The sequence below is a fragment of the Podarcis gaigeae genome, assembly GCF_964106915.1.
Source record: "Podarcis gaigeae genome assembly, chromosome: 8".
Classification (NCBI taxonomy): domain Eukaryota; kingdom Metazoa; phylum Chordata; class Lepidosauria; order Squamata; family Lacertidae; genus Podarcis; species Podarcis gaigeae.
The window spans coordinates 81,822,072-81,835,039 of record NC_139684.1 but is presented as its reverse complement, the minus strand read 5'-3'; the positions used below and the strand labels follow the sequence as shown (position 1 = coordinate 81,835,039).

General features: G+C 49.6%; 1 protein-coding gene across 2 annotated transcripts; it reads right to left on the bottom strand.

Moving 5' to 3' along the window:
• Positions 1–809: 809 nt before the first annotated feature.
• On the bottom strand, positions 810–11,705 carry CCDC97 (coiled-coil domain containing 97). 2 transcript variants are annotated; one of them, XR_014567756.1, is made up of 5 exons: positions 11,574–11,705; positions 9,091–10,050; positions 5,302–5,550; positions 3,116–3,333; positions 810–2,782 (listed from the first exon to the last, which is right to left on the bottom strand). XR_014567756.1 is itself a non-coding variant. In XM_083753993.1 (5 exons), the coding sequence occupies exons 1-5, from the start codon at positions 11,614–11,616 to the stop codon at positions 1,385–1,387; spliced, it is 1,497 nt and encodes a 498-aa protein (XP_083610119.1). In that variant the 5' UTR covers positions 11,617–11,705; the 3' UTR covers positions 810–1,384. The 2 variants fall into 2 exon arrangements, 1 of the variants encoding a protein (XP_083610119.1); XM_083753993.1 differs by having other exon boundaries at positions 810–1,499; positions 3,204–3,333.
• Positions 11,706–12,968: the final 1,263 nt, after the last annotated feature.

Below are 12,968 nucleotides of genomic sequence, written 5' to 3'. Positions count from 1 at the left end.
AGAAGGCGGCTTCTGCACGTGCTGTAGAGAGAAGTGAGGGGCACTCATCCACCTGGGAAGGGAGCCCATCTAGGAGAAGGAAAGCTTTGATTCCAAGGATCACTTGCTCCCTATTCTCACCTCCCCTTTCCTAACCCTTCAGGGCCTTAATGGGAAACTGGTGCTGGGCTCCCCTCCCATCAGCTCCAACTGATGAGGACAAAGGGACAGCGGCAATGGGAGTTGCAGTCCAGCAACGCCTGGGCCACAAGTTCCTCATCTCTGGCTTAGGGGCATCTTGTTTTACATATGCTGTAAGCTGCCCAGCACCAGAGGCTGTGGGTTAAACCACGGAGCCTAGAACTTGCCGATCAGAACATCAACGGTTCGAAACCCCATGACAGGATGAGCTCGCGTTGCTTGGTCCCTGCTCTTGCCAACCTAGCAGTTCGAAAGCATGTCAAAGTGCAAGTAGATAAATAGGTACCACTCCGGCGGGAAGGTAAACGGCATTTCTGTGTGCTGCCCTGGTTCACCAGAAGTGGCCACATGACTTGGAAGCTGTACGCCAGCTGCCTCAGCCAATAAAGCGAGATGAGCGCCGCAACCCCGGACTGGACCTAGTGGTCAGGGGTTCCTTTACCTTTTTAGCTGCCCAAAGTGGCTGGGAAAACCAAATAATAATAACAACGAACTTTTGATATGGTCAGAGATGTAAATAAATATGGCCTCGATCCACTGGGAACGGTGAGCAAGCCAGTTAAGGAAACGCAAAACAAAATCAAGATGGGGCAAAGGTCCTTCTCACTTTTAAGAGACCACTCAACAAATTACTTAAAAGGTTGTTTATTTTCAGCTGTCCAAGGCTGCAAAAAATAATGATCAATCGGACATAGATACTGCAAAAAGCCAACTTGCCAGCCAGCAATGTCCTTCGCACGGGAGGGTCTGGGCTTCAGGCTAGCCCCATCTCCAACACAGAAGACCCATTTCTTACAGGAAAGAAACAGAGACACATCTCTACGACAGGGATGTCCAGAAGCAAAGGTGGTGCCATGGAAGGGAAGCCAAGATCTGCCCTGGTGCTTCCGATCCAGACGGCCGATGACCAGTCCCAGGGAGCGACATTCCCTTCCTTACCCCTCTTTAGCAACTGGGAAGTGGGGAGCTCAGGAGCGGTGGGGGGCAGAAGAAGCTGCAGGCATCACAGACCATCCACTGCCATAGACCTCAAAGACAACTCAGCCTACACTCCAGTGCCATTCTGATCCCTATTGGCGGAGACACCCAGTTTGGCAGGATAGAGGTTGCACAAGATGGGAAGGAAAGAGCCAAGACATGGCTCCTTGCGGTTGCATCCTGGCACCCTCTACCTTGGGGGGGGGGGTCAGGATCTCAGCCCCATCTACTCTGCTTCCATAGCGTCTACATCTTCCGGCTCTTCCCCATCGAAGTAGCGTTCCTCCTCATCCCGCGACACGATGTCCAGGTTGTCAAAGTCGGGGTTCTCGTCAACCTCGCTGGAGGGAGAGAAGGCACAGGTTTACACTGACAAACCCAGAAGCTGGCTTCAGGTCTGCGGAGTTGGCCCTGAGGAACCAGCTTGCTCTGTGGGAGGGAGAGGGGCCCGCAAGCTTTGGCTGACCCACAGAGCCAGCCACGATCTGTGGTTGCTTCCATGCATGCCCCCACAAGCCCCCCGGCGTGTCCAGGGAGTGTAAGGCAGAGGGGAAGCAATGCAAGATCTTCACTGCTCCTCAGAGTCTCCAAAGCCCAGTGCGGTGGGAGCCTCCAAAGCAGGGGTGGCCAATCTGTGCTCTCCACCGCCGGTTGGACTACAGATCCCATCATCCCTGACCACGGGGGCCTGATGAGATTTGGAGTCTCGCAACATTGGCTGCTCCTGCTCCAAAGTCTGGCAAGAAGAGAATGCCCCTCTCCCTTGCTCCACACTCTCTGCATGTTCTAGATCACCCTTCCGTGTTCTGGAGCCCATCAGATGATGACGAGGACTCCCACCGCACCTGACCACTGGCCATCTTGGTTGTCCTGAATGGGGAGCTTGAGTCCAGCAACAATTGGAGGGCACAGGACTGGGGTGGGTAACGGAAGAGGGACCTGGGTCTGTCTGTCTCATCCAGGGTGGAAGTGAGGGGCACTCTCCACCTCTGAGTTTTGTGCAATGCGAGACGTGAGACACTGGCTGGGCCAGGAATCATCTCGTTTCTTTATTTGTCCATTTATAAACTGCTTTGCAGGCAGAAATCACTGAACCAGTGTAATAGTAATAATAATAATAATAATAATAATAATAATAATAATAATAATAATTTATACCCCACCCTTCCCGGTTCAGAAAACCGGGCTCAGGGCGGCTAACAACAAATTTAAAACACTTAATTGATGCTACAAAAAACCAGCATAAAATACGGTATAAAATGTGAATAACAATAAAATCAAAAATCAAAAATCAATTTAGGGGGGAAATCCATCCAATAAACATTAGATGATCACCAGGGCTAGCTGGCTAAATTAGTCCTATTTGGGCCGGTGAGGAGATATGGGGAGAATTAGCTGTGGGATCCCAGAGCGGGTAATCTTCATAAAAAGGGGAGGGGGAGGGAAGGAAGGGGAATAGAAGATCAGGCTAAGTTCAAATTGAAATCCAGACGGAATAGTTCTGTCTTACAAGCCCTGCGGAAGGAAGTTAAATCCTGCAGGGCCCTGGTCTCATGGGACAGAGCATTCCACCAGGTCGGAGCCATCACTGAGAAGGCCCTGGCCCTGGTGGAGGATAATCTGACTTCCTTATGGCCCGGGACCTCTAAACTATGATTATTCATGGACCCTAAGGTCCTCTGCGGGGCATACCAGGAGAGACGATCCCGTGAATACGAGGGCCCTAAGCCACAAAGGGCTTTAAAGGTCAAAACCAGCACCTTGAACCTGACCCAATACTCCACCGGGAGCCAGTGTACAGCAACATACAAAAGATCACCCATTCAAATAAACTAGGGGCATGAGAACCATTTGTACAGCTGTAGTCATTGTTCCATCGAGCTGTTCCCCAAACACCTGGAAGGCACCAGATTAGTTGCAGGAGATAGAACCCTGGATTCATGTGTTTTTCAGTGGCGGCGGCTCGTCACCCAAGTGATACAGAGAAACGCCCACAGCAAAGAGTGAAAGGACCTATCTGCTGATGTCCCGCCCTGATTCCTCACCTGTAGTTGAAGTCCCTATCCTTGCCGTCGAGGAAGCGCTGGTACATGCGGCTGGTGAACTCTTCCCGCAGGTAGGCCTTCTCCTCCTCTTCAGGGACCCAATCCTCCATATCCAGGTCAGAGGCCTTGTCTAGAGAGGGAAGAGTGGACTCAGTGAGCCTTGTGATAGGAATTTTATGGTCTTAGATATATGGTAATGTTCATAAGCGCACGTACATAGATCAGCACAGGAAGGCCAACCTGGAACCATTTTGATTCCTAAAGTGACCAAATGTTTTCTCTGCAAGGTCAAAGTGGAAAACCTCCCCATTGTCTCTTTCCTCACATATCCTGTCTTAAGGGCACATTTAAGATATGAATAGGGTGTGAGCCTGTGACCTGGCCCAGGAACTAAGTATTTATCACTACAAAAGACTGGCCAGGCTCCCCAGGCAATCCAATCAAGTAACCTGCCAGACAGGAGATAAACAACAACAGGAGAAAAACAATATTCAAATTTCTGTTTAGACCGCCTTTTCTGTGATGTAGGTATGATGTATCTGAGGGGTAGCCTTAGGTTACACCCCTTCTGTGATGTATGTATGATGTTTCTGGGGGTGGTCTTGATCTACAGGGTGACAATTTCAATAGTCTTTATAAGGCCTTGCAGGCCATTGTTCTGGGTCCTCTTCCTCTCCTGCGGGTGAGGGAAGCACCCTGTTGCAACAGATCAATAAAGATCAAGCTTACTAGCTGCTTTGCTTCTCAATATTCTCTGGTTGGCCTCTGTTATTTTCTCCTACCAATAGGGAACCTATGTAAGGACTCTATCTGGGCTCTTGGATACCCCATAAGGGAAAAGGGCAATTTTTGTTTACAACAGCCTCCTGGAGCTGGAGATAAGCTACCCTTCCTCCCCGCACCCTTAAAAAACAACAACATTCCCAGCCCAGAGGATGCCACAGTCCTGGTTGTCCTACCTCCATCTCTCGGGAACCCAAATGAGCCCAAGAGACCGGTCCTCCAGTCCTCATGCTCATATCAAAAGCGCTTTTGCTCTTCCTCCCAAAGCCCTGGATTTGCTGCTGTGCTGCTCAAATCACTGGATGAGACCTCCAGGCCTCTCCTGCTCTAGGGCCCCTGAGACGCCTCCCAAGGCCACAATCCCTATCTATGCTCCTCAATGGCCCGCCTCAGATGCATTTCCCGGCTGGCTAGGGTCCCTGGACAGCACTGGTGCCTCTTCCTTGCCCAAAGGGAGGATGGAGGGATGTTCACAAGGGGCAGGGCCAGTGCATACAGAAACCTGTGACTTTCCTTGGAGAAAGGAAACCAGGGAACCAGGCAGAGGGCCTTCTCGGTGGTGGCACCCGCCCTGTGGAACGCCCTCCCACCAGATGTCAAAGAGAAAAACAACTACCAGACTTTTAGAAGACATCTGAAGACAGCTCTGTTTAGGGAAGCTTTTAATGTTTAATAGGTTATTGTATTTTAATATTCTGTTGGAAGCCGCCCAGAGTGGCTGGGGAAACCCAGCCAGATGGGCGGGGTATAAATAATAAATTTGCCCCACTCACTTTTAGCCTTGGGCACCCACCCCTGGTATGCTGCCCCCATACAAATATAAGAATAGCTTTACTGGATCAGGCCAGTGGCCAATGTAGTCCAACATCCCGTTCTCATGATAGATGCCTGTGGGAAACCCGCAAGCGGGACCCAAGATCTCTCCCCTCCTGTGATTTCCAGCAACTAGTGTTCAGAAGCATCGCTGCCTCTTGACCATGACGTAATGGAGCTACAAAAATTTGGATCATTATAAAAGATGCAGAAGGAAAGGAATAACGAAAAGACCCACAAAGGGGAGGAGGGAAGTCCAGGAGACTCTCAGGAATCTTGTTTCTATATAGTATGATGTTATGTGAATGTGAATTTTAATTTGGAAAATCTAATAAATAAATTTGTAAAAAAAAGGGAAAAAGAAGAATGTGTCCGGTCGTCTTTTAAAGCCACCCAGTTTGGAGGCGATCGCTACCTCCTGGAGCCGCGAGTTTCATAGTCTTAACTATTCCCCCAGGCTGGGAAGGTCTCCCACTAGATCCTACCCCTCTTCTTGACCAACCTTCACCATCGCTGTCTTCCTCTTCCTCCTCTTTGCAGGCCTCCTCCTGCTCCTGCTGGACCTGCAGCCGCCGCTGGATGACCTGCTCCTGGTAGGAGTCCAGGAGGACACCCGAGAGAGAGCAGGAGGTCTCCAGCTTGCCGCTGCCCAGGGCCTGCATCTCCTCGTCGCTCAGGTACTGCCCGATGTACTGCTCATAGAGAAGCGGCTCCCGGCAGCGCATTTGCTCGTCGCTGAAGTACTCCCCACCTGCGGGCAGCAAGAGAGAAGCAGGCATGGGGCTTGTTTCGAGAAGCTTTCCATGCTTGGTGTTGTGGAATTTCCTTTTTTTAAAAAATTACCTTTATTAATTTAAAATAAATACATTTATGAAAGAACAGTGGTACCTTGGGTTACATACGCTTCAGGTTACAGACTCCGCTAACCCAGAAATAGCACCTTGGGTCCAAGAACGGACCTCCAGAATGAATTAAGTACTTAACCCAAGGTACCACAGTACATAGAAGCAAACAAACAAACATACAATCAATCAATCAATCAATCAATCAATCAATCAATCAATCGATCAAACAAACAAACAAACAAACAAATAACAGAAGAATCAAACAAACCACCACACTATAAGATACAAGAAGATTAATATAATTATCATCATATACAGTGGTACCTCAGGTTACATACGCTTCAGGTTATATATACTTCAGGTTACAGACTCCACTAACCCAGAAATATTACCTCAAGTTAAGTACTTTGCTTCAGGATGAGAACAGAAATCATGCTCCGGTGGTGCGGCAGCAGCAGGAGGCCCCATTAGCTAAAGTGGTGCCTCAGGTTAAGAACAGTTTCAGGTTAAGAACGGACCTTCAGAACGAATTAAGTACTTAACCTGAGGTACCACTATATACTCCTGATACAGAACACAACTATAAAACTTATGCAGAAGAAATTTAAAACTGACTTCCAATTAATCTCACTGTACTTAATCTATCCATTACAGTGGTACCTTGGGTTAAGAACTTAATCCGTTCCGGAGGTCCATTCTTAACCTGAAACTGTTCTTAACCTGAGGTACCACTTTAGCTAATGGGGCCTCCCGCTGCCGCCGCCACGCAATTTCTGTTCTCATCCTGAAGCAAAGTTCTTAACCGGAGGTACTATTTCTGGGTTAGCGGAGTTTGTAACCTGAAGCGTCTGTAACCCGAGGTACCACTGTACTTTATACCGCACAGTTACATATTACTTATATCATTTCTTTTTACCTCCCTACGAACTTACCGTATTTTTTGCTCTATAAGACTCACTTTTTCCCTCCTAAAAAGTAAGGGGAAATGTGTGTGCATCTTATGGAGCGAATGCAGGCTGCGCAGCTATCACAGAAGCCAGAACAGCAAGAGGGATTGCTGCTTTCACTGCGCAGCGATCCCTCTTCCTGTTCTGGCTTCTGGGATTCAGAATATTTTTTTTCTTGTTTTCCTCCTCCAAAAACTAGGTGCGTCTTGTGGTCTGGTGCGTCTTATAGAGCGAAAAATACGGTACATTTATACAATACAGGGATCAGTCTAATTCTGCCAAGAGTTGCTGTGGAATTCCCTGTGTTTTTTGTTGGAAGCTGCCCAGAGTCGCTGGGGCAACCCAGTCTGATTGGCAGGGTATAGGACAACAACAACAACAACAACAACAACTACTACTACTACTACTACTACTACTACTGCAGGCCAGAGTTCAGGGGATCAAGGCTACTGCAGCTTCCTGTGGGGAGAATGACAACCGGGGCAGAGAGCACCAGTGCTTCCCCACACTGCAGCACATCATGTGCAGTAAGGGCATGGGAGAGGTCAGGGACCAATTGCTTAACAGGTTTGTGTGACGTACACCCCATCCCCCCTGCCAAAGCATCCATCTCCCCCTTCCACTTTTTTTACTCCTGCAAAACCTTAGAGCAGGGGTGGAGAGGCTGTGTCCCTCCAGGTGCTGTTGGGATCCAACTACCATCGGCCCCAGCCAGCATGGCTAGTGGTCAGGGATGATGGGACTTGTAGTCCAACGTCTGCCATGGATGCTTTAGCTGAGATTCTGGCATTGCAGGGGGTTGGACTAGATGACTCTCGGGGTCCCTTCCAATTCTACAGTTCTAGGAATATCCGGAGGGCCGATTCCTATTAAAATGTGCTTGTGGGTGGATAACAGCCCGGACTGGAATGGAGCCAGATGCAGCTATGCCAGCAAAAAGACAGTTGAAAAAGTACGGTATATTACACAATAAAGCTGTATTCGACGGATGAAAGGTTCTATGTTTTCTGCCATGATTGAGGATCGCAGAGCCAGAGACAAAGAAGTTTGGAGAGTTAAAACCGAGATGTGGAAATATGGAAATATCGACGAGAGGCAGGATTGAGATTCGGACATGCTTCAAGGTTCAGACTGTGGGAAGTCGCAAAAATTAAAATTACAATTCGGAAGATAATTCAACCTCTTTTATTTTAGTTTTTTTTATTGGATTATGATTTGATATGTTAATTGGATGTCTTTTATTGGAAAATTAATAAAAATGATCTAACAAAAACAAATGTGCTTATGGGAGAGGGAGTTATGGGTTCCGTTTGTTCTTGTTTCTGCTGCATGTGTGTTTTTTATATATTATTTTTATTCTGTGTGAGATCTTCAGATGAAGATATTTAATAAATAATAAGAATGATCACAATTCCCCCATCTTCCCTCATGCAGGCTGAGGATGGTGGAAGTTGGGTTTCCCACTCCTGCCTAAGAAGGTATGGAAAGGGAGTCTTCCAGGCTCAGAGCAAAGTGTTCCAAGCTCCATGAAAGGCCTCTCCTGGATTTTGGGGTGCTGGGTGCAGGACGGGAGCAAAGGCTGAACTCTGGGCCTCAGGGAAGTGGCAGCTCCTCTGAGGCCCTCTCTTCTCCCTCTCACAGCTCCTGCCTCAACTTCCCTTGTCTCTCCGCTGGGCTAACACAGATGCTGCCCACCCTCCTCCTCTGCTTTTTGGCAGCCAGGCAACCAAAGCGGGATGAAAGAGGATGAAAGGGTTCCACAGATCAGTGGCCAAACCAGGGATCCTGGCTCTATCTTGCCCACCGCCATCGTCATGCTACTCAAGAGACACTCTAAGCATGAGCACAACTGGAAGAGCTTGTTCAGCACAGCATGAGCCTCTACATCTCAGGGTTGTGGGTTTGAGCAAAAAGATTCCTGCATTTGAATGGGCTGGACGAGAGGAGCTCTGTGTTCCCGTCCACAATGCTATGATTCTAATCCATAGCTAAGACCCATGGGCTGGATCCAGCCTAATCGCCTTCGTCCGGGAATCAGCGTGTTTTTACATGAGTAGAATGTGTGCTTTTATTTAAAATGCATGTCTGGATTATTTGTGGGGCATAGGAATACATTAATATATATTTTTCAAAATACAGTGGTACCTCGGGTTATGTATGCTTCAGGTTACAGATGCTTCAGGTTACAGATTCCGCTAACCCAAAAATAGTACCTCGGGTTAAGAACTTCAGGATGCTTCAGGATGAGAACAGAAATCACGCAGCGGTGGTGCGGTGGCAGCGGGAGGCCCCATTAGCTAAAGTGGTACCTCAGTTACGAACAGTTTCATGTTAAGAACGGACCTCCGAATTAAGTTCTTAACCTGAGGTACCACTGTATATCCCGCCCCCCCCCCCTCAAGGTCTGAGGGATAGTGGACTGGCCCCCTGCTGAAAAAGTTTGCTGGCCCCTGTTCTAATCCCTTCCCAGAACGGAACCAGGATCTGAAGGCCCAGTACCTTGTATGAGCTGCTGCAGGGCTGCGTAGCGCTTGTTCCGCACCCGGGTGTGGCGAGTCTTGCCCAGGCCGGCCCTGCGCACTTCGGCACAGTAGAAGTCTGCCTCGTAGCTGCCGGAGAGGTGGCAGAAGCAAGGCAGGTGTTCCTCTCGCAGGACCGTCCGGAACCGCTCCAGGAACACCAGCGGCTTGCTGTGATACAAATCCCTCAAGATAGCCAGCTTCTGCGCGGGCGTGAAATCCGGCTCGTCCTTCTGCTGGCTCCGCACAGGCAAGCGGCTGTTGGCCACGGCATGGAACATGGCTAGGACAGCAGGGTCGTCGTCGTCCTCTACGGGTCCAGCAGGCTGCGAACTGGAGCCAACAGACTCCGGCTTTCCGCTGCCCCAGTGGGGCTGTTTGGTGCTAGAGGCCTTCCCGCCATTAGATGGCGTGTCTTCAGTAGCCATAACCTCTGATTCTCCGCTGCCCTGCTGAGATGGCTTGCTCAGGTTATTTGCAGATGGCGGCTCAGTCTTCAGCTCACTCCAGCAGGAGGAAAGAAATGCGCTGATGGCCTCGTGCGTCCCAGAAGGAAGGCTGGAGCCAGGGTTCCATGAGTGCTCTTCCAGACGACTTCCCGGTGCTTTAGATGCCCCATTCCAGTTCAAGGGGGAGCTCTGTGGGTTTGGGACCCCTGACATCTCTTCTCCCCAGAGAGGCCGGCGCAGCGGAGAGCTCTTAGTTGCCCTACAGCCACTGGCACCTGAAGCATCCGGCTTCTGTTCCCCCCTGTGGACCATTTGTAAAGTCTCATCGGGAGCACCGCTGTCCTTTGGAAGGCAGTCTGTGGGCACTAGGATTCCCACCATCTCTTCTGCGGAGTCCAGTGGCTTTGCAGCCTCAATGTTGTCCGGAAGACCGCTTTCAAGCATCCCTCTGTCTGGGTTGCCTTCCTCTACACCCGCTTGGGAGCCGACAACTGGAAAGACAGAAAAATTCCAATTAGTGCCAGTGAAACTGCTACCACACATCATTCAGACCGTCCAAGTGTCCCTATTTTCCAGGGAGTCCCAGATTTACTGAAGCTGTCCTGGTTTCTGATTTGACCACAGAATGCCCCACTTTTCCTTAAAGATAAAGGGACCCCTGACCATTAGGTCCAGTCGTGGCCGACTCTGGGGTTGCGGCACTCATCTCGCTTTATTGGCCGAGGGAGCCGGCGTACAGCTTCCGGGTCATGTGGCCAGCATGACTAAGCCGCTTCTGGCGAACCAGAGCAGCGCACGGAAACGCCGTTTACCTTCCCGCTGGAGTGGTACCTATTGATCTACTTGCACTCTGACGTGCTTTTGAATGGCTAGGTGGGCAGGAGCAAGGACCGAGCAACGGGAGCTCACCCCGTCGTGGGGATTCGAACCGCCGACCTTCTGATCGGCACATCCTAGGCTCTGTAGTTTAACCCTTAGGATGTCCCTATTTTCAGCGGAGAAATGTTAGAGGGTGTGGAGTTATGCAACCTCCGAGCCAAGGAGATAGGTCACTATACAACCTTTAGAAGACATCTGAAGGCAGCCCTATCTGAGGAAGTTTTTTAATTTTTTGTTTTTAATATATATGTTGGAAGCCGCCCAGAGTGGCTGGGGCAACCAAGTCAGATGAGCAGAGGTACAAGTAAGAAAATTACTACTATCATCATTGTTGTTATGATGGAAGAGGTCCACAGGGATAGGCAAACTAAGGCCCCGGGGCCGAATCCGGCCCAATTGCCTTCTCAATCCGGCCCGCGGACGGTCCGGGAATCAGTGTGTTTTTACATGAGTAGAATGTGTCCTTTTATTTAAAATGCATCTCTGGGTTATTTGTGGGGTCTGCCTGTTGTTTTTACATGAGTAAAATGTGTCCTTTTATTTAAAATGTGTCTCCGGGTTTTTGTGGGGCATAGGAACTCATTCATTTCACACACACCCTCCAAAATATAGTCTGGCCCCCCACAAGGTCTGAGGGACACTGGACCGGCCCCCTGCTGAAAAAGTTTGCTGACCCCTGGAATAGGATGTCCCTGTTTTCATCAGGGAAATGTTGGAGGGCTGGCAAGATCACTGAAGGGGGTGAGCGGCGTCTTACAGCCCAAGCATTTCATTTCATTGCTATGGCAACTGGATGGTGCAAATAAAGACCCCTCTCTCTCTCTCTCTCTCTCTCTCTCTCTCTCTCTCTCTCTCTCTCATAAGGATCGCACAATAAAAAGGATGGCAGCCGAAGGGCTCGTGCATACTGTCGTTTCATGTCCAAATCACCGCCTTCCCACACTTTCTCCTCCCTTCTCTCCAGAGACTAGGACTCTCTCCACCCACTCAGGGAAGACTGAAAAGTGGGGAGAAAGAAGAACTGAGGCGGGTGGGGATCAGGGAGCAAGAAGAGGGAGGCAAGGGGCGTGGGGGCCCATTTGAGCGCAACACCGCCTCCGCCCCGTCCTCAGCGCGCCGGAACGGGGGCGCTCACCTGGGGAAGGCGGCTCTCGGGGCTCGGCCCCTCCTGCCTCCATGCCGCGACACCCGTCTCCGCTCGCGGGGGAAGGCGAACCGATACCTAAACACCAGCTAGTAGGAACTTCCGGTTCCGGCGGTGCGTCGAGGAACGGGATCCTCCTCCGCGGCGCCGAGAGGCTTTGGTTCCGGGGAGAATTCCACCCCACAGGGCGAGGGTTGGAAGCGCATTTCTTTTAAGTGGAGAAGAACCCTCGCAAAAGCGGGCTGTGTTGTGTTGTGTTTGTTAGGTTAGGTTAGTTTTACCCTGGCCATCTGACTGGGTTGTCCCAGCCACTCACTCTGGTCAGCTTTGAAAATAATAATAATAATATTAATAATAATACTAATAATAATTTATACCTCACCCAGCTGGCTGGGTTTCCCCAGCCACTCTGGGCAGCTCCCAACAGAATTAATAATTTTTAAAAAGCGATAAAACATCCGACATTAAAAACTTCCCTAAACAGGGCTGCCTTCAGGTGTTTTCTAGAAGTCAGATAGTATTTATTTCCTTGACATCTGATGGGAGAGCATTCCACAGGGCGGGCGCCACCACTGAGAAGGCCCTCTGCCTGGTTCCCTGTAACCTTACTTCTCACAGTGAGGGAGCCGCCAGATGCTTTTGGGTTGCAAGATAAAGCAACTAACAAATTTAATAAATTAAATAAGGGAAGGAAATAAGGGGAGCGGCAACTTTTCAAAAAAATAATAGGAAATTGAGGAAATATTGGGCTTCAATACCCAATGCCCCCCCCCCCCCCCGTCAGCAAGACAATTTCTATGGCAGGAAGCTGTGAACGGTCTTAGCTTGGAGGTAGAGCATGTGATTGCATGCAGCAGGTCCCAGGTCTGCCCGCTGGCTGGGAAATTATTTCCCTGCCCTGCCGCTGCACTACTCAGATGGGGCCGTGCTGAGAGAACCATATGGCCCAGGCTTGCACTGAGTCTATACTAGAAACCAAGTTTTTAGTGCTGCAGCTCCAGCTCTCTAGAATCAGTTACCAACAAAATCAGGTAGGTGTCGACCTTCGTGATGTTTAGGCACCTATGGAATACATTTTTGTTTCAGAAGGCTTCCTCTGAGGAGTAGGACCCAGCCATTTACAGAATATCATTTTTACATCTGAAGAAACTGTTTTGCTGTTTTGGAGTTTGTAGGGATTTAGTTCATTGAATTGCTTTTATTGTTTTTAGAGCTTGCATTTTACAGTACAGTTGTACCTTGGAAGTCAAACGAAATCCGTTCCAGAAGTCCGTTCGACTTCCAAAACGTTCAGAAACCAAAGCACGGCTTCTGATTGGCTGCAGGAAGCTCCTGCAGCCAATCGGAAGACCCGGAAGCCTTGTTGGATGTTCAGGTTCCAAAGAC

What these genes read in the sequence shown, in the direction of transcription:
- CCDC97 (XM_083753993.1), bottom strand. Translation starts at nt 11,616, where the DNA reads ATGGAGGCAGGAGGGGCCGAGCCCCGAGAGCCGCCTTCCCCAG. An exon ending in GGAAGACAGCGATGGTGAAG is followed by an intron (nt 3,334 to 5,301) that starts GTTGGTCAAGAA and finishes TTCCCTCTCTAG; the next exon opens with ACAAGGCCTCTGACCTGGAT. An exon ending in GATAGGGACTTCAACTACAG is followed by an intron (nt 1,500 to 3,203) that starts GTGAGGAATCAG and finishes CTCTCCCTCCAG; the next exon opens with CGAGGTTGACGAGAACCCCG.